The sequence below is a fragment of the Pagrus major genome, chromosome 21 (assembly GCF_040436345.1).
Source record: "Pagrus major chromosome 21, Pma_NU_1.0".
Taxonomy (NCBI): domain Eukaryota; kingdom Metazoa; phylum Chordata; class Actinopteri; order Spariformes; family Sparidae; genus Pagrus; species Pagrus major.
Genome location: NC_133235.1, coordinates 18,274,426 through 18,302,315, shown reverse-complemented (window position 1 = coordinate 18,302,315; position 27,890 = coordinate 18,274,426). Strand labels below are relative to the sequence as shown.

The following is a 27,890-nucleotide window of genomic DNA, read 5'->3' as shown; positions in this document are numbered from 1 at the left end:
GGAGCAAATTGTTTTCTGCTACACAGAATTATGTTAATTAATTCCAACCCTTTCTTGTAATCTTTGCTTATTGTAAAGCACAGCAGGATGGTTTTAAACTTAATTATAATTAATCAGTGTTTTGGTTGAACTGGTTTCATAAATTGACATTACTGTGTTTTAAGGCCTTACAGTTGAGGTGTCATTCACACATGACCCCACCACTTTGAAAATGGGAATTTTGTCCCCATCACTTTTTTTAAAAAAGCATAATTACTCACATGTGCTATAAAAAAACAAAACTTACGCTAGGAAATGTTGACTAACATAGGTTGTCTAGGTGGATCCCTTTAATTCATTGCCCTAAAACTGCATATGTTGAAGACCACTTGAAAAATGTTGTTTTTATACGAGCCCTTGTATCTCCACCACTTTTCAACACAAAGTCTTTTACAAACCAAAAGTGTTGAGATTTGTGTTTTATGACCAATTCAAACTGCGAAACCCGGACGTACGAGTCTAATCTGAGTCCCTGAACGCGGCATTATTCCTTCTTTGGCCTCGTCGGCTCCTCGGTGCTAGTCCGGCTATTGTTGTGTGTCTTTCAGGGTAGCTCTGACCTATCAGCAGGCGGTGATTTGTGGATATTTTAACTGTTTTGCTTAGCTCTCACCCCGCCATATTAAGCAGTCTTTGTCAGCTGCCGGTGTGTCCTCGTTTTTACGGAATATAAAGGATCCCAGCGGAGGACTTTGGGCTGGTGAAGTAGTTAATCGGTATGGGACAGACGGAAGACTGAGATTCCACGTTCAGAGGCTGCCTGTGTTTCCACTTCTTTGGGACTGTCGACGTGAAATAAAAGAAAAGCGTGGGGAAGAGGAGACCACAGGACGCATGTAGCCGAAGAACAACAGTGCAAAGCTCGCTTTTAAGGTAAGAAACGCTCGCTGGAAAAGTCACATTTTGTCTTGGAAGTGAGTGAGCAGGGGCCTTGTAGTGCTGCTGTGACACTTGGAGAAAGTTGGGAAAACGCATCAAGGAGAGTTTCCTCGATGTTTACATTGTTAAAAAAAAAGTCAGTGTCGTGTTTAAACCTGAACCAGGACTCGAGGATTTGGGATTGTTTGCTTGTATCAGTCGGTTTTGGGAAGAAAACAATGAGGAAAGACTCCCAAAATGATCCTGGACTAAGGCTTGATGATTAATATTGCTGCTTTTTCCACACTTTTAGTTATTAAACAAACAGAATAGCAAATTCTGTCATTTATATCCCCTGTTAATTCCTTTCACATGAAGTCCAACTACCTACCCTTTTCCCTCTGCCTCACCCAATCTCTCTGTCTCCCTCCACACACACACACAATCAGCTGCTGTTAAAGGCCTCAGCTGTTAAAGGCCTGTATTGCAAAAGCACACAGACCTCCCAAAAATGTCCAAACCTCTTTAATTTGAGCCTTTTCCTGTTGTTTCCAAGTCTGTTCTTGCATGCTTTTATTGTGGCGGGGCTACCATACTCAACAGAATTGCACACTCAACAAAATTCATGTGTGTAAGATGATAAAAAGCACACACAGGAATGCTGTTAATGTTGTGTTTGCTGTGTGTGTGCGCATATATCCACTGTCCCTGATGCTGCATGTGTCTGTTGCTTATATACTGTGGTGCCACAGTAATCCTCCTCCATGGTAATCCCTCTGTTAGTACAGACCCAGTTGGCTGGACAGTCATGTCTCCCTGCCTCACACACACACAGCTGGAATGGCGAGGGCTGTTGGCAGAAGAGTGAGGAGAGCTAACAGGTGGCGTTGGCCGGGGTTCAGGGACTCAAGTTTTAACTGGAGACATGAAGGATCCTCGCAAAACCACTCGAGTGTCCTCACGACATGAAGGAGACTCTACAGTGGTTAGAGTTTGCAGATTAGAAGCTTGAAATCTCTTGTGCCACAGCGGCGAGGTCAAAAACTCACATTGGACACGCTCGCATGTTAGCAAACTGAATAAATGTTTGGATCCCTGGCGAGAAAAAGGAGAATCCTCAGATTTTCGATGTGGGCACCGAGAACAAGAAAAGCTCTTCTATTTTGTAGCTTCTCCCAGCCTCACTCTAGCCTTTGACAGTCACAGCAGGTGGCCTCAGTGGCATGAATGGATTCGGAAGGAAGTTCCTCTCTCTCAGCCCCCCGCCGACCCCCTCCACTCACTGTGATTGGCAGAGGTGGCACGCTGCCCCGAAGATAACGCCGAGCTGTGCCTCAGAGAGTGTGCCAGGGAAATTACAGAGTTATGCTTCAGTAATGGTTTGCAGCCCCGAGTACCTTCTCATCTCGCTGTGATTGTGGCCAGTGTTTACGGAGCAAGTTGGTCAGCCCCGCTTGAGGCTTCTGATCTTGATACATCTTTCTCAGCACAAGCAACCACTCGGGTTGCAGGCTTCACATGCTGCTGTTTGAACATGTGAAGCAGATGCTCAATAGTAGCCTGAGGGCCTGTCTTGTAGTGTGGAAATGATCAATGAAAAACAAATCAACAATGTGGTGGTGATCAGTGAATCGTTGAAGTAGTCTGTCAAGCGAAAATGCCAAACATTCACCGGTTTCATCTACTCGCATGTGTGGATTTGCTGCGATTCACTGGTTCAAATTAGGGGTTGACGATATGGCTTTTTCAGGGCTGATACCAGTCATTGGAAATCAAGGAGACTCACTAAGTAGCCAAAAGTAGCACATACATTGGTTTATGTTATTGGCAATATGACAGAAAAATCACTGACACAATAATCGGAAAATGTTGACTTTCGTCCCCCGATAATTGTCCATAATTCACAACAAAAGTTATCTCATGACACTTTCCAACTTGAGCAGGTCTAGACCATACCCTTAATTAAGCAATCACGCAGCAACAGTGGCAAGTAAAAACTGCCTTTTACCAGTCAGGAACCTCGAGCAGAACCAGACTCAGTTGTGGGTGGCCATCTGCCTGGACCTTTTGGTTTGCTTTGTTTGACAACACAAGAAATGCAAAGATCCTATTTGCTTTCATTATTTTCTTGCTCTTCACAGCCATAGCATTTTTGTGTATTTCATTAATAAGGTTTTGTATCATTCGACAAGCTTGGATACCAGTTTTCATATAGGATCAGAGTATCAACACCGATGATGTGCCGAAATGGTGCTTAACTAAATCTCCCAGCTGTGATGCTCAGTCTGGTCAGATGTTCAACAGACTCTGCGGGCATTGAGGCTGAAAATATCCCTGCGTTTAACTTATTTTAGGCACTGGGATGGAGGGGGCATGTTGCTTCAGGTAGCTGTGAGGCAGTGAACACAATGCAGGACATCCAGTTGCACAGACAGGTTAATGCATTTGAAACAAACGGAACGGTGAGACATGATTTCACAGGTTTGTAAAGATATCACGTTTTAGATAATTTTTTTGTTGGACAGATTGTGACGTAAACAAGTGGTGTGCTGCTATATCTGATTGGCCGGGTGCGTTTGTGAAACACGTCTTATTGCACTTCAGCATAAGTCTAGCCAGGCTTCCAGCATGAAAGTTTAACTTGGCAACACAATGTAACATCCCGGATGATGCTGCGTTGGTCAAACAAATACTCGCAGGTGTGCGTTCCCAGTGAATTACTTTGTAACACAAACACCATATTTCTACTTTAGACCTTGTGATTATCATGACAAAAGATCGAACGGTTGTCGCTTTGGTATTAAAATACTGTCTGTGAGTTTTGCAAACCATCGTTCAGTGTTTGTGAGCCTGACAATCATTTGAACACACATCTATTTCTAAAACTGAACTTTCTGGAAACTATTTAATGTCTCATAGGTATCAACAAAACACCCCCACAAACGCAGCCTCCTTTGGTCTGGACGCCCACTTAAAATTCAATTCAAAGAGGCCAGTGCAGCTATGCAACCAGAAGAATTTGCCTTAATATAATTGTTAAACGCTGCAACATTTTGATATAGGAACAAGAACTATCTGATCAGAGAATAATTAAAGAAAATGCTCGCTGTCTGGTTATAGTCTGTACCAAAAAGGTAAGAAAGAAGTTTGATGCACATCCTAATTCTGCTAAAGTCTAACTGGACCAAGAAGAATCTTTCAATTCATGTACTCTAGTTACAGCTGAATATACAGCCTGGATGAGTGCGTCATTTTTGTCCCAAGTGACTGTAGAGGTTACACAAGACAGGAGCTCAAAGGTCGAAGGGCCTCTCCCAGAACTCTCCAGAGTTGCATCTTATCTGATTAGTCAGAACGGAAACAAGAGTTAAGAGCTGTGACATGTTGAGTGCGTTACAAAGAATTCATGCTGGTCAAACTCATGCATACCTTTTGTATTGTTCATGCAGTGCAGAACTGTAACTAAGTGTAACTGTATAACCGGATTATACAAATAAACTTGACTCTAAGACAGAAGAATGATTGTGACTGGTTATCTGGTCTGCATGTCACTCACAAGCAACAACATCTCGTATACCCAAAAACCCTTCAATTGGATAAAATTATGTAATATCAGACGGACTTCTCTTGTGCATCAGTCATGGAAAATGAGCACCGTGTGAGTTACTTTTGTATCACGGCGAAAAAAATTGCACTGGTGCACTGGCACATCATTTATGTGCACCCAATAATAGCCTACATTTTAATTTCATTTCTTAAAACATTGTGTAAATGATTTTAAACGGGAATAAAGGTGCAGATAAATGTTTTTCTTCATTTAAATCACAACACACGCAAACAATAAATCGCAATGAGCTCATTTGTTGTCATTTTCAAGTGCTGATGTTGAAAGTGTTTTACAAACTCAAAGAAAGAAAGTCAAAAGTTTAAGTTTAGTTTTACAACTGTAGTGTTTCCCCTGTCTTACTGGGATACCGGCTAAAGGTCTAGTACTTGTGGGAGCATTTTTGGATTTGCTTTGTTTTTGGTCATTTTGTTTGTTAAAAAATATTCTTAATCAATTTTTTGATCTTACCTGCTGAATGTCAGGCGCACCTGTATGATCAATGAAAATGTTTAGTTAAAATGTTTGAATTAATTTGCCTTACTTGACATTGCTCATCCTGGAATGTGACTATTGCACAGGTTGCAATGTCGATGCTGAAACGATATATTGTGCAGCACTAGTGTAAATTTACCTCAGGATCACTGGCTGCTAAAATTGGACACAGCCCAACAAATCCAATGTTGTAAAGGTGAAATGGGGGAGACTTTCCAAAGATATTCGACCTTCCTGCATGCAGTTTTGACAGATACTGGCCCCTTAAGGCTGACAGTTTGGCCTGGTTACGTGTAGCACTGGGATTTTGTTCTCCTGAATGTTGCCTGCATGCCAGCTACAGCAAAAGCTTCCCTCCTGCAGCTCTCCAGCATTGTTGTATTCAGCCTTGTGGGAAGCAGCAGCCTGTGTCTCCTTAATCTGACACGGCATCACTGGCAGTCTGGAGCTCAGCCTCGCATGTCACATGTCCTTGGATGGGGTCTGGCTCCAGCATTTGTTTAAACACATACCGCTGCCTTTTGTGTGCTCTTGTACAGTATGGCTGGGAGTGAAGTTCTTCACAAATGTGTGTGGAAGCATTGACATGTATTTACTTCCATCTCGTGTCATACTCAATGCGGCTTGTTTGAAATTTCTGAATACATTATGTCTCGATTGGTGAAGTAAATGTGGGTGCTTGAACGCATCCAAAGGGGGTTGAGATACATTTCTGTTTTTGTAAATATGTTAAGTGCTAACACATGCTAATAAGCTATTTACATTTGTTCATTTAAGTGGGATCCATGACCCACATCTCAGTGAGAGGCTTGAGGCGGTATTTACAGTGTTCCCTCTGAGCCACCAAAAGAATGACACATTTCTTCCCGCTAATCTCATTGTGTATATAACAGCCTCATTTAGGAAACCATCTGGGAGAGGATACAATGATCTGCCTGTAATTAGATTTTCTGTGAAGTCTGTTCAAGTTGTCATTAGTTTTGGTAAATTTGTCACAAAAGAATAGTGATTCTCTTCACCACAAATACTCAAATTTCCCAGTTTAATGTTTTTCATGGATGTTTTTCCCCCCCCAGCAGGACTCAAATGAAATCCTCCTTCCCTTAGTGGGTAGACCAGGACTGGGGGATGGAGGATACCCACTGAGAAATTCCATACTAAAAATGTGTGTTTGGATAAAATGATCTATAAAACCGCATATGTTAAGTCCTACAATTATTTTATTATGTTTGCTGCAACAATAAAATTGTCCATAAGAGCTATGGTTGTAAATCTGTTCCTGTCTGTGGAAGCATCTGGTTGTTTTGAATATTTAATTGGAGCTGTTAGTTTGATTGATTGCTGTTGAGCTATTTGGCTCCACCACTGTAAGGACAGTGTGTCTGAGCCCCAATTACCATTTGTGCTGCTCAGTGTTAGCATGTGTATAGGTCCATGGGATTGTTAGTGCGCTCGGTGGGGGAGCACCACGAGGTACTTTCTCTGGACATAACAAAAGGTAGATGGCACTAACAAAAGAATACATTGAAAGCCTTTCTCTGGGGTGCTAAACAGGGAGAGGTGGTCTTTTCTGTTCTTCTCAGAGCCTAATTCTCCGTAGGTGGTTTAAAAGCTATTTGATACATTCAGGGGTGGGTGATCTGACGGTTTAAGATCCTGATGGATCTTGAAGGCGTCCACAATCTACTTTTTTAGTCAAATGGTACAGATCACTCTATTTAATGCTCTTTTACACCTATTTCCAAACTTCAACTAGCCTCATTGATTAACTGAGCTTTGCTGCATGAAATAACAATAGAGAAATGTGGTGTAAAAGATGTCTATTCTGATAGGACGAATTACTTCCCTTGGCTCTTAGGGCCTTGATGCGCCACGCCAATGGTCAGCCATCAGTGAGCGTCTGTGGACCTTGTTGTTGGCACTAGTCAGCTCTTGTTGTGACTTTTGCTGATTTAGCGTGTAGAATTAGTGGGTGGAGCCAATCACAGGGGAATAACTGTGATTGGCTGTTAAGTTCTCTTCACCATCAGACATTCTCGTTTTGAAGTGGCAGTGGTGTCATAAGATACTACTTTATCATAACAACGGTTTGTATATCCGTCTTCCTTTTTGAATGACGGAATACAGACTACTGCTGCCTTGTGGATTCAAGAGGTATTTCACCCTAATGTACGTGCAGATTGTATGAGCAAGTTGGCCGTTGGCTGTAGCCTTTGTGGTGTGTTGAAGTGCAGCTTTTTGGCTGAGAAACAGGCAGCCTGAGGAGACGCAGCAGTCCGCCTTCATTGCCACTAGTTCTTTGATGCCAGTTTGGTTCATCTGGGCCCTTACTTGACGTGTTGTAAATAATGGAGAATGATTTATAGCTAGCTGATGGGGAGCTTGTCCAAGAGAAGTACTACCCTTAATGCAACATTGAGTTTTAAAGGATCAAATGGATAGGTTTATATGGTATTTCAAGTCGGGCATTTCAAAATTGAGGAAAAAAGATCAGAATTAAGATTGGATCATGATTGCGATTAAATAGATCAGGATATTACTTTTTTTAGGTGTAGGTTTTAGGTAATTTGGTTATTTAAAGATTGGGAATGGACCAATTTTTGGATCAGGTATAGAAAGCAGCAAAATGTAATTCACTATTCCTAAATAATCTCCCCTATATGCTCCCTAGTTATCCCTCAAGAATCTCTGTAGCAATAAGAGCCACAAGACCTTCTTATTGCTTTTATTAACTACATCCGTTTTGCATCTTTAATAATTCACAATTTTAATATCCTATCCCTAGATTCATTCTGGATTTCACTGTAGGCCATGTCTTGTATTTGAGCCAACAAGAAAGGGATCCAAAGTGAAACTTGTGGGCGTTGAACCAGTTTGACACGCCAGATCATGCGCCAACCCTGCGGGCTCGCTCAGGCTTGTGATCTATTCATGGCCATTTTAGGAACGACTCCTCTGGGTGCATAATGGTGAAACTGGGAGAGACTGCCGATCATTAAGGAAAGGGGAGTTTTTAACATAACATTCAGCCTCTAATTACATGACAGAATTTGGGAACATTAATCAAAAGCGTCTTGAAATAAGAAAGTGAAACTAATGATAAGCAATGAAAGGTTTTAAGTACCTCTACTCATCCACACAGGAAGAGTTTGATATGGTCCAAATCAAGTCATGACGCTTTGAGCCGCGTCATTGTAGTTGTTAAACCTGATGGTTGTCTTCATTTTAAAACAGATAATCCACATAGTATTACCAATCTGTGTGTTTGCATTGGTCATAATCATCTGTGGTTTCATCAGGATTAGCCCCAGCTTAGAGTATCTGATTCCATGACAAAACAGAGAATTTGAGCCATTGGTTCGCTCTTTGAAACACTGACACTCCTCCAGTATGCCTTCTTTCAAGTCACCATTTGTTTGCTTTAGCGTTAGCTGAAGGGTGAAGCACTAAGCATCTTGGACATTTGGAAACATGTCATGGTTGACATGTGCGACAGGTTAAGGTCAAAGGTGGCGCTCATGTTTATGTTGGCGTCTGCTCTGATGTCAGTTCTATTATGGTTTTGTGAGCCCCAGAGGTTGTGGAAAACAGTTATTTATGGTTTAGTTAGGCCCACTTCGAGATATTACACAATACAGCGAGCACCAGGAAGTTCAAAGCACCTGGGTTACAACAAAGAATTATTTTTGTGATCGATTTCTCAGACGAGTATTTTCTGGATTATGTGTTGGGCCTGTCAAATGTCAAAAATAGTGAAGAATGGGCCCTTGACAATTTCTGTAATTAGCTTCCTCAAATTACTTGTTTTGTCTGACTGGAATTTCAAACCCCCCAAAATATTTAGTTTACTGTCACATAAAACAAATGAAATCTGCAAATCTCCACTGAGTAGCTGCAACTAAGGAATCTTTGGTATTCTTAGCTTGAAAAATCATTCAAAACAAAAAATACATTTTCTGGTTGTCCTCTCATTTCAGTCCACATTTTAGAAGTTGGTAAACTACTTTGACATTTCTTTGAAGGAAAAAGAGTCTTAACTGTCATCTGCTTCCCCTTGAAGATCTTTTCTTCCTTGTTTTTTTTCTCTTTTAAAAAAAAAAGTATTGTACTAAAATAAAAATGAACAAAATTTGAACCAAGAGCCGATGATTTGAGCAAAGAAGAACATTCATCATTGGTGTTTATTCTTTCTTTCCTTAACGTTCAACGTTTGACGTGACACTTTTCTGCGGAGCTTATATAAATCTTGCGTGCTTGTAGGGTCTCTGACACCTGTGTGGACATCCAAGGAAAGCAACTGTGCATGTTTGCAGATACAAACATGCAAATGTGTATTTCAGGCTTCACTGACACACAAACCCTCTTAATTGTATCTCTTATACTTGAAAAATGTTATACTAACCAAAAATAATGTGTGCTCAAGATGAGGAGAGAAATCGAACTAATAATATGATAATTAACACCGATTACATTGCACTTCTCAGCGGCCAGAGCCTTACAAAACTAGAGACATGTTTGTTGTTGCATTGCATATTAACCAGATTGAACAAATTGCCAGAACAAGTAGTGCTGCCATGCTCTCACAGATCGCATGCTGTCATCACCAGCTGTTACTGGATATCCTGTCTGTGATAACAATCCTGTGGAGGATGTCTGGTTTCCGGAAGGGCAATAATATGTCTGAGTGGACCAGTTAGCCGGCCAATCACCATGATGTTAATATAATGGACTGTTGTACTTTGATTTGTTAAAAATATAATCTTATCATCATCCACTTCTCTTTCTTTATCGATAAAACTATGACTCCAATCTGCCTCTCAAATCATCTTAAATCATCCCTCTTGCTCTTTAAATTTCCCCGTTTCCTTGATTAAAAATTCACCTCCATCCGACCTTCTTACCCCATCATTCATCCCACTCGCTGTATTTTTTCTGCCTCAGCATTGGCTTTCGGTCAATACCATTTTTTAATGGTAGGAAGTCAATACACCATTCATCTCGAATAAGTATATCCATAGATTGATTGTTGACCCTCATTAGGTTTAGTTGTAGCACAGCCCTTCACAAACCAAGCCTGTACTCTCAGAAGAGACTAAATGATTTGTTCACCAGAGGATTTGGTCTTGGATCCATTTTGATAGAACAAAGAACGTCCAATTTGCTATATCTATTACAAATTAAATTTTTTCTGGTGAAGCATGACCTTATTCTACTTGTGGAGGAGTCACAGATCAAATGTTTGTGGTGAAGACAGGGTAAATTACAGTGAAGTGACAGGATTAACATAGAAAATTAGAAGTGAGGAATGAAGCCCAAACAATGTAAGTAGGAATAGAAACCTAACAATACCCTGCACAAGATAACAGTGGAAGCTGTAAGTAATCATGTAGTTGCATTTGATTGTGTTTCCATGGACACAACGATGCTGTAACTAATGAGGGCTCAACAATTAATCACTTTAGTCTCAACATGGAGACTGAATGAAGATCTGCAGTTTTAATTATGACTTCAACCATTGACGATTTCCTTGAGTTAGAAATATTGTTTGTGATTTTGATGAACAAAGAGAAAAATGAAGACCATAGTGTGACTCTTTAGCCACCGAAAGGATACGCTCGATCTGCTCAGTAATTAGCAGTTAGCTGATAACTCGATTGACTGGAGAGTAGTGAGCAGTGTCCAAACCTACCATTTAAACTTTAAAGCACATTGTGTTGTTTTTAAACTCATCACCTTGAAAGCACAGAATTGGTATTGTCTAGGCTGTGAATTAACTTGGCTCGTCAGTCGAAGACTTTACCTGCATTGGCAGATCGATCACCTGCTGGGGCACACCTCTGTTATGCTGTTACAAATACAAGAGCGACCAGTCACTAATGGTCATTTGAGACTATGCTGTAACATTTTTACGATGCCAGGATGAGTCATTGAAAGTAGATAAGTCTAGGAGTTGAGTGTTCATCTGTCTTACAGTGGCAGCTTGTTTTATTGTGTACAGTTTGAAAAACACACAGAAGAACTTGACAAAGAGGCCAAAGGTGACAGAAAAATGAGTTAACAGAGCAGGACCTGTAGACAATGCTGTCAACTCATGACAACACACACAAGCTTATACACATAATCTGACATGCATTCATATATCATCGGATACCCTTTCTTTCTTTATTTCTCTGACGTAATTTTTTTGCTCAGTTTGTGGGAAAGATGTTTAAAGTTTTGTTATTTTCTTATAAGAACAGAGGCATTTTTTCTTTATCTTTCTGTCTATGTTAAGTAATTTGTCTTAGTCCTTGAAGTACAGCAAACACACGCTCTCACACACACACACACACACACACACACACAGGCTCTCGTATATCAGTAAGCTCAGCAGTGACTCTTAACACCGAGGGGCTTGTTGCCCCTCACAAATCTGTGTCAGTGATAGTGGGATCACAGGGGAGAGTTGAAATGGCCATAGGCTGTAATAGGATCTAGTTTCGAGCTGGGCTGGCCTGACAGCCTTTTGTTGGGACTTGTGAAGTCATATGAGGTCATTCGTTGGCTTGCAGTCTTTGTTTTATGGGTGGCAGAGTCATGCCAAGACCCCCCAAAGAGCTCCAGGCTAAATATCATTATTACTTTTCAGCCCCATGACAAAGCATGAGCTCAAGCTTTTGAGGTCCTGTTGCTAATTTACACACCAAAACACTTCTTTGAGTTTTGGACACCTATTTATTTCAAGAGTCGTTGACAACCTTATAAGGCTGGGACCTGCATTATGTGTTCTGGGACGATTATAGTGAAGTTGGACAGTGTCTGTTCCAGTCTGGGCCAGTTGGTGTTGGTTGGTCACGTAGCAGGAGAAATAATGATTCAAACAAAACTGGACCAATGGAGAACAAACAGTAAAACAATGTGGTCACTCTTGTGCAGTTCATGCACCTCCAGCTCTCTTAGCAGAGTTTACTGCCCACGGATCTCCATAAATCTCATGTAAACTTTACCTCCATTTCTCCGCCCTTTCCATGCAGAATAAATTAGTAAATCATCAGTTTCTGTTGGCAAGTAATTTAATTTCTGTCTTACAAAGAAACCTGATACTGCTAAAATTTCTGTTCCTACAGGATTTTTGCAGGCTACTCAGTGACACAGCTCTAATCATTGTCTACCTGTTGTTCAGTGTGCTGAAGTCATTGTTAAAGACTAAAGAAAGCTGTGTATGTTGGTGGACATGGTGTTGGAGGTTTATACATTCCAGGTTTCAATATTCTGTTCCTAGATTTAGACACCTATACAACAGGCATCTTTTGCATTTTATGTTTGGTTTGTACCTAAATCTCACTTAGCTGATTTAATAACTAAATATTGCATGAAAATGGGAAACCAATTTTTCCATTTAGAGAGACTGTACATCTAATCACCTCCAGAGAATAAATGTTATGTCTTCAGTTCCTTTTACGGTTTGGTTTTATGCAGTTTTGTCCCATTTTGTCAGGAGTGCAATGCTAGACCAGCGGTTATTCAAAACCTGGTGCCTACATTACCCACAATGCAACTTGAGCCACTGAGTGCCATCACTGCAGTGACATCACTGCAGGAAATTAATTATATGCAGCTTCCTCTGAAGCCACAAAAGGCTTTACACTACTTTACACTACATATGCAGTAGTACTCCCCAAGACCTGTAAACACACTTTAATGTTTAAAATTGGTGGAGTTACCCTTTAAGTAATTAGCAGCAGATGTAATGCTGCAAAAAGCTAAGATGTGTATAGACGCTACAAATATCTAATCCTCCATAGATGCAGCCAAACTCATCCTTAATTAAATCTTCCTTTTCCTTCTCCTCCCTGCAGGCTTGACAATGGGTTGCGTCAGGAGTAAAGAGGACAAGGGCCCGGCCCTGAAGTACCGACCTGATAACCCAAATGCCACGCCGGTCAACGCCGCCCACCTGGGTCACTATGGGCCCGACCCCACCCTGATGGGTCATTCGCCAGCTATGAAGACACACAACAACAGCTACAACAGCCACGCCGCTGGCCTCACGCCCTTCGGTGGGGCGTCGTCAATCATGACGCCCTTCGGCGGGGCCTCCACCTCCTTCACCTCGGTGGCTGTGAGCAGTCCCTTCCCCAGTGTCATCACAGGTCAGTTTGTGGAGATGATTGTAAAAAGTTTTTCACGCCTGGACACATGGCACTTGCATAAAACTGGGCTGTCTAAGCGGTAGAAAATGGCAAATATTTTTGAAATTGGTGCCATTACTATTCTTCATTTTCATATACTACCAACATTGTAAAGATACAAAGCTGGTTGAAAATAGGTCCCATTTAAGGTTTCACAGGGAGACACATGGGACCAGGAACGTGGGGGAAAAAAAGGCATTGGAAGTTTCTCAACATGAATGAAATGTTCTTTAATATTCAAATTAATTCATATAACTTTGGGTCCCAGAGCCCCTTCAGAGGAGAAACGGAAATGTAAAAGTTATGCAGCTTTAAAATAGGATATAAATGAACTGCAAAAACGAAATACAACCACATTTTCCTCTGCCATTTTCTAACTTTTCATTCTGTTGTCATCACTTGTTAACCAGTGTACAACTTTAGAATAAACCCTGCTGAACGTTTGTCATGCACAGGACGGTATGAGCAGCAGATGTTATGCAAATGAGACGTTTAAAATGAGTCAGGCACAACATCAAGGCCAAAGAGAAGCCCAAAATAGGTCTGTAATATGGGAAGCAGCGCAGCAGGCAGGGCCTCTCCGGAGCCAAAGAAAACAATTACATGCACTGAGTTCAATAGTTTTAGTCATGCACATTATAAGTTTATATTTTCAATAAGAGTTTGACTTTGAATAACTTTTTGATTAAGAAGTTGTCGGTAATGAAATGATTCTTCGTGACAGGAAAAGTAATAGGAAAATGACAGTAAAGGTAACTTGCGCAGTAAATGTACACAACAAGAATAATGTTTCCTCTTAAAACACACACACACACACACACACACACACACACACATCATTTTGTCCCTGTCTCGCTCTCTTGAGGAGGATAATCTGGCCTGAGGGGCTGCTGCTGGAGATCTAATCCTGCCCGTTCAATTTCCTCCTCAAGATAAACACATCAGAGTCCCGTTGTCTCTCTGCACTCTGTCACTTCACTCCACAGACAAATCAACTCTTTTCATTATAAACAAGAGATTAAGAGACGTCAGTTTGAGTGACTGACTTGGAGTGACGCTGCCGAGTTTAAAAATTGAGAAGGACATTTTTTGTGAGAAAAGATTGTGTTAGCGTGATTGTTAGAGGTTGAATGTTCGACATTGAGAATCAAAAAAACCCTTAATCTTGTGTTTTTTAGGTGGAGTAACATTTTTCGTAGCGCTGTACGACTATGAAGCGAGGACGTCGGATGATCTGTCGTTCACAAAAGGGGATCGCTTCCAGATTATCAACAACACGTGAGTGCATTTGCTTTTGACTCTGACAAAACTCCTGCTGCGTGGATGTGTGAGTGTGTGTTGGCTGTGTGTTTAATCCCTCATTGTATTCAGGTCTGATATTAAGGCTGAAATCTGTCTGGGTTAATGGGTTCCTCTAATGGGCCATCTGTTTACTCCCCATCGCTTTTCAGATCATTCCTCCAGTGTAAGGTTTTACAATGTTGGCCTACAACATACCACTCTTCATTCATTTTGAAAAATACAAGAAATGCGGATAATAAAATGGATAAATGTTTCACTAATATTTATAGCACTAATATAAATATAATATATTATATAACACTAACAGATGCTCTGAAAATCTGCCTGAAAGTCAAACTTATTAGAATATTATGGAGTCAGTTTTTACACCATTTCTCATTCTCTTAATTTAACTGGATATTAAATACAGGTATAACAAGTTAAATTGAATTTCAAAAGTTATTGCAAAAATCAAAAATATCATTAATGATTGATAAACGTTACTGATGTCTTTTAATTCCAGAACTAAATTTCAAAACTAGATCATACTAAAATCAAAGGAAATAAAACTAATTGTAATGAAAAGAGAAATTCCTCTCTGCTCGTTCCTCTGTACCTACTGCCGCAGCATCTTTTTCCCTGGTGTGCACAGGTGTGGAAAATGGGCAGAGCTCCAAGTGCTCCACATTTTCATCACACAAGTTTTCAACCACAGTCCATGAGCGCGTTGCGTTTGCAGCGATGAGATGGCCATCTGTTTTCAGAGAAGAGGTCGGAGGAAGGCAGATTTGCTAAGTTTTTCAAAAATGCCAGCAGATTTTCTCAACACCTCAGTTCCTCCTCTTTGAATTTAAACGAGCAAAGCTGCTGTTCAACATACCAGGAGCTTTGGCTGCGTGTGTGGATCCTATAAAGGCTGTATGTTATATTCTGTAGCCTTTGAAGTTTTGCTTTTTTATGTAGGCCTAGTGTTTTTTGAAAGTTTGAAGCAGTGGAAATATATCACACATAATTATCTTAATGGAGGCTGGCTATTTTACAATTTAATAACCCTTATTGTCCAAAATGATTCCAGTGCACTGAAGCAGTCATACAGTGTTTTTACATTGTAATATTGCTACTTTTACTTGAGTAAAGGCTCTAAAAGCTTCATCCACCACAGTTTATAACCTGCTCCACAATCTGATCGAATCATCTGATGACTTGTATAGCTGACGTGTTTGAAATGACGCACAGTCCGACCTTGTCCTTGCTCACTTTTATACCTGCAGTCATCTTTTTTTATTTTTTTTTTTAGAGTAGGTGTATTTTTCTCTTCATGCCTTTTGTGTCTGTATCGTGTGTTTCTCATTTCTAATCTCCTTCTTTCTTCAGGGAAGGCGACTGGTGGGAGGCTCGTTCCATCAACACCGGACAGAAAGGTTACATCCCCAGTAACTACGTGGCTCCAGCTGACTCCATACAAGCTGAAGAGTGAGAGCTTATTACTTTTTCTAACACTTTTTCCATCATCCTCCAAAGTTGTCTTTCTTTCATTTTTATTTTCTCCAGCTCCACGTTCCTTTCATATAACTCACCTTGCTCTCTCAGTTCTCCTCTGATTAAGACGATGCAATGCGGCTGGGCGATCTCACATTGTGACTCACCCGTTGTGTACCAACATGGCAGAGAGTCTAAACAATGGAGTCCTGTATTGTCGCTGTGAGCCGGTGGCATTCCCATTGCTGTTCATTCGGTGTGACAGAAACATTGAGTGACTCTGCTGCTTTTAGTTTTGGCCTGGTTTGTCATGGCTGACGGCCATTTAACTAATACTAGATGTTTAAGCAACTCATTAAAAAACACCTCTGGGTAAAAAAGCCATTTAACTCTGCCTTTGAGTACAAGTGACTGACAGCGTTCAGGATTTTTAGTTCCTTCTCATTTTAGTCTGGAAACAACTATGCCTGTGAGGTGAGATAATTCAACATGACTGAACTGGTAATGATGTCTTTAAATAGACGGCGTGCTCTGTAAAAGAAGAAGAGGGGAAAAAAAGGTTGATTTTTAAGTTAACTGTGAGCTAACGTTTTACTTATGTATTCACATCTAACAATGTATAAGTTGGAGCAAAGTTAATAATAAGCTATAATTGTAGTAGTATGGTTGAAATTATTTTGACTAAAATGAGATTTCAAGCTATACACTTGCCTCTGTCTGACTTTGAAGGTAACTAAAAATGAAATGCAAATAAATTCCGGATATCTGATTTCGACCTAATGTATTTCATTTTCCTGTTCATGTGTTTTTGATGTTTAACTTGATCATATCACAGTGTTCAGTATTCATATACAGCCAAAGAATTTCCTAATCTCTTAACCTCTAAATTACTCAAAGCTGGTGCAATATTTTTATTGCATGAATGAAAACTACGACTGCTTGTTGTGCAGATACCACATTGAGAGCTCTTCCTGTGACCTGACTATCTGACTTTCTCTATTTTTGGCAGATGGTACTTTGGTAAAATGGGCCGCAAAGATGCAGAGCGTCTCTTATTGCTTCCAGGGAACCAGCGGGGCACTTTCTTGGCACGAGAGAGCGAGACGACCAAAGGTACGAGGATTTAAAAGCAAGACTGCCACGACAATGCTGTTATTTTAGTATATAACGCCAATGATGAAAGCCTAGTTTTCTTATTCGTGCTTGTGCAAGCTGTGGGCTTTTATTGCAGCCAGAAGCTATACTATAGGGACAAAAATTATTTTGTGATGTGGGTTTGAATTTAAAGGTCCCATATTCTGCTCCAATTGAAATAATTGACATGCTTTAATGTAAAAAAACAAACAGCAAAACACATGTAATTTTTCTCATACTGTCCATTGCCCAGCACCTCTATTCATCCTCTGCTTGAAGGCTCTGTTTTAGTGCCTGTATCTTTTAAAGGATGAGTTCTCCACTAGACCTAGACTTGCTGTATAATCAAAAAAGAAAGGAAATCTAACTTTCTTCATTATGGGACCTTTAAATGTGTTTTTACATTTATCTGCTATGTTAAAAGCCAGAGATGCATAGCAGATTTGTGAGAGTTTCCACTACCACAAGCTAACTGAGTTTCTGTGGTTTTTAAAGGTGCCTACTCTCTGTCTATCCGCGACTGGGATGAGATGAAGGGAGACAACGTCAAACATTACAAGATCCGTAAGCTGGACAACGGCGGTTATTACATCACCACCCGCGCCCAGTTTGAGACACTACAGAAGCTGGTGAAACACTACACAGGTATGCAGCCTGCAGAGAAATTGTTGTTTACAACTGGACACCTTTCACATTCATGTTGGGAGTTATCTGAACAAACATTCCAGTGTTTATTGCAGTCATTTATACACGTGGTAGTTGTCTTTTTAAAGTGTTTTTACAGTAGAAAGTAGCCTCTACTGTTGTTTCATTTGATATTTCAGCCTGAGAATTCAGTGCTTGCTGTAGAAAATGCATTATTCAGCTGCAGCTCTGCTGCTGGGATGTGTGTTGAATATGTTTTACAGAGGCTTTTTTTGGTGATTCTCCAGCGGTGCTTTCACTGACACAGTTGTGGATCAGTAATCGCAACAAAGTCCCAATAAAGCAAAACCATGCAAGACTTAAGCCAAAAAGAGTCCCGAATATAAAAAACAGTCTTAAGCCTGCTGTAGTCTGCACAACATTGATAAGCAGTTGTTCCTAAAAATCCCCATTGGACAGTAACAAGAAAGCATCTGGATGATGTAAACACACGTGAAAACTTAGAAAGTATACAGTCAAAGGGGATGTTTGTGATGTGAGTCCTTAACATTTGAAGTCTTGTGTTGTTGACCCTTCCCCGCTAACTGCAGCTCTCTTTATAATGGATGACTGGTAAACTCAAAGCTCTGCGCTCATTTACATTCCTGTAAGTGTAGCCTTTAAGCTCCAGACAGAAGTCAGTAATAAGTGAGAAGTCATGCAGAAACGGTTTGTAACATCTTACCTGTTCAGTGGCTTGAATGTAATGATGTAGATGATGTTTCACTGTTTCTCTGTGCAGAATTCAAATGGGATATTTCACATGGTGGTTAGTGCCGCTGCTGCTCTGTCTAAGAGGCCTGTATAGCAAAAACAGACGCTTGATGTTTTTGCTTTCTTACTGAAATTGAAATTAAATTGAGGTCAACACGGTTCAAGTCATTATGATGAAAGTACCATCAAATTTGATTATGTCTGGAAGGGAAAGACGAGGAAATCAACAGTTCTGTGCATGTGCTCCGTTGTGGTGTGATTGTACTTAGCAAATGTGATATTTTAGTCATCACACATTGACACATTCACTGTAGCATGGCTCAGCTTACTGCTAAGATTGTGTATGTACTTAACACTAATCAGGCCCAGTCCACACAGACACAGGTAAATCTTAAAACATAGCCTTTTTCATATGAGTTTTGGCCTTTTCATACACAAGTAAACAGCGTTTTAGGTCACTGAAAACTGACCTTTTGGGAAACTTCTTCCAAGGTTAAGATATTCAGAAATGCAGTGTTTACATGTGGGTGGGCAGAAACAGAGATTTTTGGAAACAAACTACATTTGCTTCCTAATTGGGTCATTTCAATGTATGGATCATGTTTATTTAAGACACGTTTACTTGCTTATTCATGCTGTTTTCTGTAACTAAGCGACCAGCCACAGAGTATACATTCTGCCTCATGTTTACACTGACAGATACATGCCCAGTGTACACCATAGCCATGTGATATGTGTTTTCAGAGATTATATCTGAAATTGTGCTAAAACACTAGTCTGGATGGAGATCGTTGTAGTTTCAAAAAATACCCTTGTGGACGAGGCCTCAGTGATTGTGAATTAGCTGATCACTAACCAGCTTGAACTTAAAGCTTATTCTTTTTCTATTTTTTTTCCTCCCTGTGTGTCCAGAACATTCAGATGGTCTGTGCTACAGGCTGACAACCGTGTGTCCCACCGTGAAGCCTCAGACTCAGGGACTAGCTAAGGATGCCTGGGAAATCCCGCGAGAGTCTCTCCGACTGGAGGTCAAACTGGGACAGGGCTGCTTCGGTGAAGTTTGGATGGGTGAGTGAGACTTTATTGCTGTGCTAGAGCGAGCACACAGAAACACACATACATGTATATCTGCTGTGCACATTGTGTTCACCGAACCTACTCCTGAAAAGAAATTAGAAATAAGTGGTGCTGTAAGCTTGGTGGCATAGAGACTACTTGTGCTCTCTGAAGCTAACTGGATATTTCAGTACAGTGAACTGAGGGGATGGGACAGTATGTGAGTCATTCTCTCGTGTCTAATGGCTGACTGCAAACTAGGCTGCACCTTTGTTGATCGAGGCTGCATCTTTGTTATAGATCCTTTTGCATTCCAGTAGAGCTGGATTAGATTAAATTGGAAGGTGGGACACTCATAATATGATATATACTGTATGTTGGGCTGAAAATTGCGAAGCCCCAAGATTTTCAGTTTAATGTCATAGAAGGCAAAGGAAGCCAACAAATATTAGTTTTGAGAAGATGGAAATAGATTCATCTTTGGTTTTATGTCTTAGGGCGCACTCACACTTGCCCCAGTTGCTCTGTACCATGCCGAAGCACGATTGTCCCTCCTTCCCAGTCCCTCGCTGGCACGGCTACCTCTTGTACATACGTCATCACGTCGTAGCGCGGCAGCAGCACAATAGAGCACAACGCAGACAACATGACTTCACTGTCTTTTTTGTGGCTTTATTTTGTGTCGTTTTGGTGATAAACACCCTCTCACATTCCTGGATTTCCTGATTGATTTGAAATTAGTTGATTTCACTCACATTTTTGCTTATACACATGCTAATGTGACCAGACTTACAGGTTTTAGGGTTTTTTTGTAGTTCTTTTGTTTATTCCAAGGAAGCATAATATGAGAAGAAAAGAAAGAAAGAAAGAAGATTTTGCATTGAAATTCACTTGCATGTAGAGGATGCAGGTTGAATCATATTTATTTTCTTATTCTTTATCTTTTATTTAAATATTCAATAAGACAAGAAAATGCAATACAGGTAATTACTTTACGCATGAAACCGTAAAGAATATTTGTGTGAAATCTGTCAGGAGAACTTAATATATGAAAAGCCAGATGTTGCAGATTTAGAAACGCGTACCTCACTCAGAAGCTGTTGAAGGTTGATTAGTTCCAGGATACTCTGAGATTAGTGCATGTTCTTCCTGTCAACAGCACACTGATGCATAAACACTGTAGTATTGATGTTTTGATGCTGACATTGATCATGAATTAGTAAAGAACATAAACATCTGCATGGACATGTACTAACACAGCCATTAGGGCTTACATACGGACACAAGACAACCACTCTACATTATTTATAACCGATGTAAATTTAATGTAAAAGTCAGAAGAAGCAGCAGCCACGTATAAACAGAGTTAGTTTAAAGAAATGATTCATATTAGCCTGAAGCTGAGTGGGACTGACCTCAGTAAAGAGCTTGTCTTGCTGCCGCACTGGCCCACATACTGATGTAAACGCTGATTACTGATTGCTGTGGGTTTACGCACACACACACTCACACGCACACACACAGACAGAGCTCAGTAATCACAGGTCACCTCCTACGCTTCAGTTCCCGGGCCTGCATGTGAGACGGGGGGCCTTTCAGTGAGCACGACTCTCTTCTTTCATCACTCAGTCTTTCATTAAGCCTGGCCTGCAGCAAGCCTCGACCTGCAAACCTCCGCTGTGCAATCCCAGGAATCCCTCTCCGTCTCTTCCTGCAACTCTTTGCTCTTTCTGCTCTGCTACAACTTATTGTTACTGAAGCTCCCACTCCTCTTTATGCTCGACATTTACTTTTTTAAATGCATCATGCTGTGCGAGACGTCCTCCATTGCGTTCTCGCAACCTCATATTATTATTCGACGTTCTCATTGCCCCACTTTGTCCTTCAGCTTGTGTGTGTGTGTGTGTGTGTGTGTGTGTGTGTCAGTGTGTGTGTGTGTGTGTGTGTGTGTGTGTGTGTGTGTGTGTGTGTGTGTGCGCGCGCAGTTTGTTCAGAGTGATTCATTCATGAAGGTCAGCCTCATGACGGAAGCAGTGGAGCTCATTGTATGTAAGCAGGGCGTGAGTAAGTGGCTCTCAACCAGGAAGTGGCTGATTATTTAAGCTGTCGTGTTCTTTCTCCCCCGAGCTGCTCTTCACACATGGGAACACTGCCAGAGATCACTGGCATGATGGCTGATTTTAGGATTGACTTTTCCAATCACTTAAAAGGGGTCAAAAAGTCCTTAATGTACCCTCAGCGTGTTTCAGTACTGCAGTGTGTGTCACTTAATAAATTGGAAAAATTGCCTTTCAAGCTGCACAAATGCATCAAAAGTTTATTGTTGCTTTCAAACATGAGTGATGATTTTGTTTTTGTTTTTATTCAGGCACATGGAACGGCACCACGAAGGTGGCTATTAAGACCCTGAAGCCGGGCACCATGTCCCCAGAGGCTTTCCTACAGGAGGCTCAGATCATGAAGAAACTCCGACATGACAAACTGGTGCCTCTCTATGCCGTGGTGTCCGAGGAGCCCATCTACATCGTGACAGAATTCATGGGCAAAGGTAAGGACAGGTGGACACTTGTGTTAATTTACCTGCATATTCAACCCAAATGCCCCCGTTCAGGGCCGCCCTGAAAATCGATCGCATTTAATTTTGAAGTATATTTCCAGCCTCATACTAAGCTTTTACATACAGTTGTTCAGGACTCGTACAAAGTCTTGAGAAAATATGACATGACAAATATGCTTGAATTACTCCTTGAAAAACGCTTGATATTTCAACATAATCTGGTGCATTCATGTAAATCATTTTTAAACGTGGGTAAAACCTACTAAAATTGACTCCTTTCTCATTGCCAATAAATGAGTCTTGCTTTTTGTATTTTTTCTGCTGTGTCATGTTTGACGTCACAAACGCCGCAGAAGACGGGGAAAATGTAGAAAGCAGCAAATCATATACCTCATCAGATTGTATGGAGAAGACATAGATCTTGTTTTTAAAAAGTCTTCATTAAAAACATTCTGAATTGTGAGAGCTGATGATGGAATTGGCTAAAGAGTCAGCCATCTCGCTTCTTTGTAACCTCTGTTGAAACGTGCACATGCACAGTACCAATCGAGTGCTGATATCTTTTACTTCACGCTCTCTGTCAAACTCAACGCTGACTGAAGGACGTTCTAGCACTGCTTGAACGGAGATGGATGGAGATGTATTTATGCGTCAATGTCCCTAACTAGTCAAAAATTAGCCTCTTAAGTTAGTCCTACCGACCAAATCTGACCCGAACTTGCTAGCCCCCAAGTGTTGGGTATCCATGCTGTATTCCGATTTATGATGCTTCATTTACTTTTGACATTGTGTTCACACGATGCTCACACAGTCGTATTGATTCTGCTTGACTGCAGCCTTCTTAACTCTCCACAGGTAGTTTACTGGACTTCCTGAAGGAGGGAGATGGTAGATATCTGAAGCTGCCCCAGCTGGTGGACATGGCTGCACAGGTAGGAATCAAAATACAAACACTCCCTCTGCCTCTTGCCTGCTGTTCTAACTCTGTGTGTGAGAAGGATTTTCATGCATCAGTTTAAAACTAAAGGCAGCTGCGTGTGGGCAAGTTCTCAGCCATGTGTGAGTCATATGTTCAGTCCTTGTGAATAAGCGTTTCAGTTTGTTCTCCATCTGGCTGTCATAATTATTTAATATTCTACCTGACATCTCTCCCCATCCCCTCCCCTCCCTCTCCTCCTCCACACTGTATGTGCCTCCCCTCGTTCCCCGCCACTTAACTGCCTGTAGCACTTAAACGCTGCTCATCAGAGACCACTTGAGCTCGCTGGTTCAGTCACCTACTGTGATCTGCTCTTAATTCGCCACTCTGCACGCTCCCAGCCTCCCTCTTCTCCTCACTCAGCGGAGTGGAAAACTGTTTGAGAATGAGAACGGGGCAGGTTGAAACCTTGAGACACCTCCGAGGGAGTTGACAGCCGGAGTGAGGGGATGTTGGATAGTTGTGTTAAAGATTTGTTGTCACAGTTGCAGATGAGCTCTTTTTTGATTCCCGTTGTTCAGCCTGCATTGATATCTGGGTCAAATACTAGATCAGTGAAGTGTGTATTTCCGGAAATGACAACTCACTCCAGGCTGGTGTCTCGGTCAAGGACAGGCAGGAATATTGACCTAATATACATGTATCTGTTTCTCTTGTCCGATCCCGTCCCAGATCGCAGACGGCATGGCCTTCATCGAGAGGATGAACTACATTCACAGGGACCTGAGAGCTGCCAACATCCTGGTGGCCGACAACTTGGTGTGCAAGATCGCTGACTTTGGCCTGGCTCGGCTCATCGAGGACAACGAGTACACCGCCAGACAAGGTTTGTGTGTTAAGAATTCAATAGGGGTAAATAAAAGGTGCAGTAGCAACAGTATAAGAAACATTGTGTGTTCTTTGAACATAAAAGCATGTAAACATTTTCTAGTAGAATCCTAAACAAAAGTATGAACCTAAAAGAAAGAAATTGGCATAATATGGGACCCTTCGACCGTGAACTGTGTTGTGGACAACTGTGTTGATTAAATAATCCAAAAATAGAGCAGATGAATTAATAATGAAAATTATTGTTAATTGCCAAGAGCACATTCTGACAAAGATTTTCTTCATCTTATATGTTTTACTCATGTATTGACCAATCAATTACTCTATCAAGGGAAATTAATTACTGATTATTCTGATAATCAATTGTTTATTTTGGTCTTTTTTTTTACAAAAGTTTGCTGTTCTTTCACTATTTCAAAGACTAAACTATGCATTAATTAATTTGAAATAAAGGCGGCAGATCAATCAATGATGAAAATAATGATAGTGGCAACTGTAATCATATTGACACCAATTCCTCGAGTTTGACCCTTTTATTCTTTATTCCAGGTGCTAAATTCCCGATCAAGTGGACGGCCCCCGAAGCTGCTCTGTACGGCCGCTTCACGATCAAATCAGACGGCTGGTCGTTTGGTATACTACTGACTGAACTGGTCACCAAGGGCAGAGTACCATACCCAGGTAGGACAAGACTTTATGTCTTTATTTGCTCCTTGTGCTCATTATCTTGAATATGTTTCCTCCCAAAGAACATGAATGAGTTTCGAGTTTCAGGAAAAATTCATTCATTTTTGCCTCAGGATGATTCAAACAGGCTATTCTCAGACTCAGTCATCTGAAGCTTTTAATAGTATTTTCTCACACATGCAGATGAATATAGAACAGAGTCAGCGCAGATGTCTAATGACTTATAAGTACATGGGAAAGTACCCCTTCCTCTCTGATACACCATCTCCCTCTTCCTGACGTCTGCAGCCTCGTTTCTGACCCCTGCTGCCTGACAGCTATACTGCAGCAGTGCGTCTGCCGTTGATGGTGTTCGACTGGCACTGATTACAGAGCGAGCCATATGGCAGACTTAACCACCGTCTCTTGTAGAGGGCCATCTGGCTCCTGTGGCCTTTTTGGTTCCAGTGCGAACCGTTTGGTCTAATTAACTCACCTCAGAGCCGCAGATTCTGGGGGCTGAACCTCCTCTTTTCCCTTCATCAAACTGTGGTATGACTCACTGGACATTTGTGGCTCTTGTCCTGCTGTGCTGCAGTCTTTTTGGGGGTAGCTCTATTCATAGAAGCAGTATGAGGCAGGTATACCAAGCGTCTGCATCGGAACACATCATCTTTCTTCTATTTCAGTCTGTGTGCGTACATATAGATACATGTACTCGCACAGATATACGGCAGGCATGTTATTAGAGCTGAGGGTTTCAGATCCAAGACATAAATCACGCTAACACCTCAGTATCCGACATGCCTCCGCCACCATATCCCGGTTTCAGCAGTTGCTCTGGGCCTTTCCTTTCTCCCAGTGTGAGATAACCTGATCCCCACTCTCCCACAGAGAGAGAGAGGGAGGGAGGGGGGGAGTAGGATGCAGCTGCAACCATGCCACTGAATCTGTGTCATAACCTCTTTTAGCTGAAGTTGAGCTCCCCATGGAGCTGTTTCTGCGCCGTGTCACAGGGTTCAGGATCACTGTCTTCCTGTCTTGGGAAGGAATCCATGACTCTGGTGCTCTACGAGGGCGGGAAGAAGCAAAACATGGAGCAGAACTGTTTCATTTGAATTTCTATCATTTAACCTTGAAGTTGACAACACGTGTTACTGGAAATAATGAACCATGGTCCACCTAGGTTGATTTTTTTTTTTTTTAATATATTCTTTATCTTTCATCCTTTTTCTTTAGCACAGTGGTTTGCGTGGGCATTTGTATCCTACTGTCAGCTACATGGTGCCAACATTTTCTGCTGCTACATGCTGCAAATGGGCTGTTTCCTAATCAAAACCTGCACCGTTTTCCTTCTCTTGACCAGAAAACTTGCTATGGGTTCTTTCACCCACAGATGAAACGGTGGCATTGACATGATTTGACAACATAGCAAAAGAAATTCACCATTTGGGGGCTTGTATTCATTTTAATACATTTCAAAGCCATGTTCCTCAAAATCGCTGTCCCCGCTCCTTTCTGACTTACATTAAAAGGGCACTATGTAGTTTCAGAGAAGAAATTCAGTCTCAGAATATGAATGAGGTAATAATACACACAAAAATATTTATTTTTTCTGTAACTGAATAATCAAGCTGTTCTTTTCTTCAAGCGTTTTTCATCACTAGACCTGTTTGGTAGTATAAGCTGCCACCGGGAGTGCCAGAATTGGTAGCTTTCCCAGTAAATGTTGTTTACAAAAAGTAAACAAAGGCAGGGAAATAAATGATTGTTTCAACTTTGTCTGGTCGTATCTCCATTGTGTTACTTGGCTAATAGCAACACAAAGCTAGCTAGCTCATGTAACACAAACAAATGCACTCACAATCCTTACAAACACAAAAATGTATTGAACCTAACTTGTTGCCAATATTGACTAGAGACACATAGGTACTTCTGTCTTCAAAAGTAGTAACAAAATAAAACATGATATTCCTTTGTGTTTCTTCCAGGTATGGTGAATCGAGAGGTACTTGAGCAGGTAGAACGAGGTTACCGCATGCCCTGCCCACAGGGCTGTCCCGAGTCCCTACACGAGATGATGAGGCAGTGCTGGAAGAAGGATCCAGATGAGAGACCGACCTTCGAATACATCCAGTCCTTCTTGGAGGACTACTTCACAGCCACAGAGCCACAGTACCAGCCAGGAGACAACCTCTAGTGTGGGAGTTGTAGGGCAAGAACTCTGGCATCACGCAGAGGTACATCAGTGGAAATCAAAGCTCGGGACGACAAAGAACTTCAACAAAATGGGAGAAGCCTTGATGAGGCGGCAGAGTAAAGAGGCTATAATGTTATAAACTAGTCCACAACCACAGTGGTATATCTGCAAGTGCAAGAGGAAAATGTTTTCTGAAGTAGAGGTTTGTCCCTTGTGTACCCGGGGACCAAGTGTTTGGGGAAATGTCCAACTGTGCAGATTGGTGCTGGTACGTTAAGCTCTGGGAACCCTGCTAATCAGAATAATCCATATGGACGGGCCACAACACTGTGATCAAAAAAGAGAGGGATTTTTTTTCCTAATTTCAAATTTAAGAATACTTGCAGATGCTTTTTTTAAAAAAAAAAACTTTTTTAAATGATAAATTTCCCCCTATCCTCCATTTTTTTTTTTTTTTTTTTTTTTTCACAATTTGATATTAGAGGCAAAATCTTTTACATGTACATGAGTTTGGTTTGAATATGTAGGTTGATGCGTATGTTTTTTTTTTTAAGTGACCAACAACTGTGGTTGAATTGTCAAGTATGTGCTGTGACTGTAAAGCTTAGACGGAGAAGTAAAGGCGAGGTGGAGTAAATGAAAAGGATGTGAGAATGTACCGAGAGATCAGAGCAGATGTACATATACAGTATGTGCGAAGAGATGTATTTTTAGCAGGTGTGATCAGGTGGATGAATGCGAACATGAGGAGCGATTTGTATGATTCTTTTTAACACGGTCACCTGACTGGCAAATCACGTGGATTTATTATGCTTTCTTTCTTTATTTAAACGGGGACTTGAAATCTTAAAGAGGTATTTTGATAATATACAAAAACACTTTTCATGTTTAACATTTTATAAATGTCTTGAAATGGACTCTCAGCTGTGAAATTTAAGTACGATTGAGTTTGTCAGAAATTAGCATCTTGTCTTTTGTTCGGTGCACAACTCTTGATTGCTGTAAAAGACTCTACACAGTTTGATTTTGCAGCAGAAAAGGACCAGGAAACTGTTCAATCTACTAAATTCACATCATCATGTAAGTCATTCATGCCGCTGTAGTATTTCTTTTCTTCTCAGTAAAATCCCAATGACTAAAAGCGC

General features: G+C 41.0%; 1 protein-coding gene across 1 annotated transcript; it reads left to right on the top strand.

Annotated features, from left to right (window-relative positions):
* The first annotated feature begins 568 nt into the window (after window positions 1–568).
* On the top strand, window positions 569–27,890 carry yes1 (YES proto-oncogene 1, Src family tyrosine kinase). Its single transcript, XM_073490850.1, has 12 exons — window positions 569–912; window positions 12,835–13,128; window positions 14,346–14,445; window positions 15,823–15,921; window positions 16,937–17,040; window positions 17,557–17,706; window positions 19,372–19,527; window positions 21,884–22,063; window positions 22,928–23,004; window positions 23,724–23,877; window positions 24,429–24,560; window positions 26,537–27,890. The coding sequence occupies exons 2-12, from the start codon at window positions 12,843–12,845 to the stop codon at window positions 26,743–26,745; spliced, it is 1,647 nt and encodes a 548-aa protein (XP_073346951.1). The 5' UTR covers window positions 569–912; window positions 12,835–12,842; the 3' UTR covers window positions 26,746–27,890.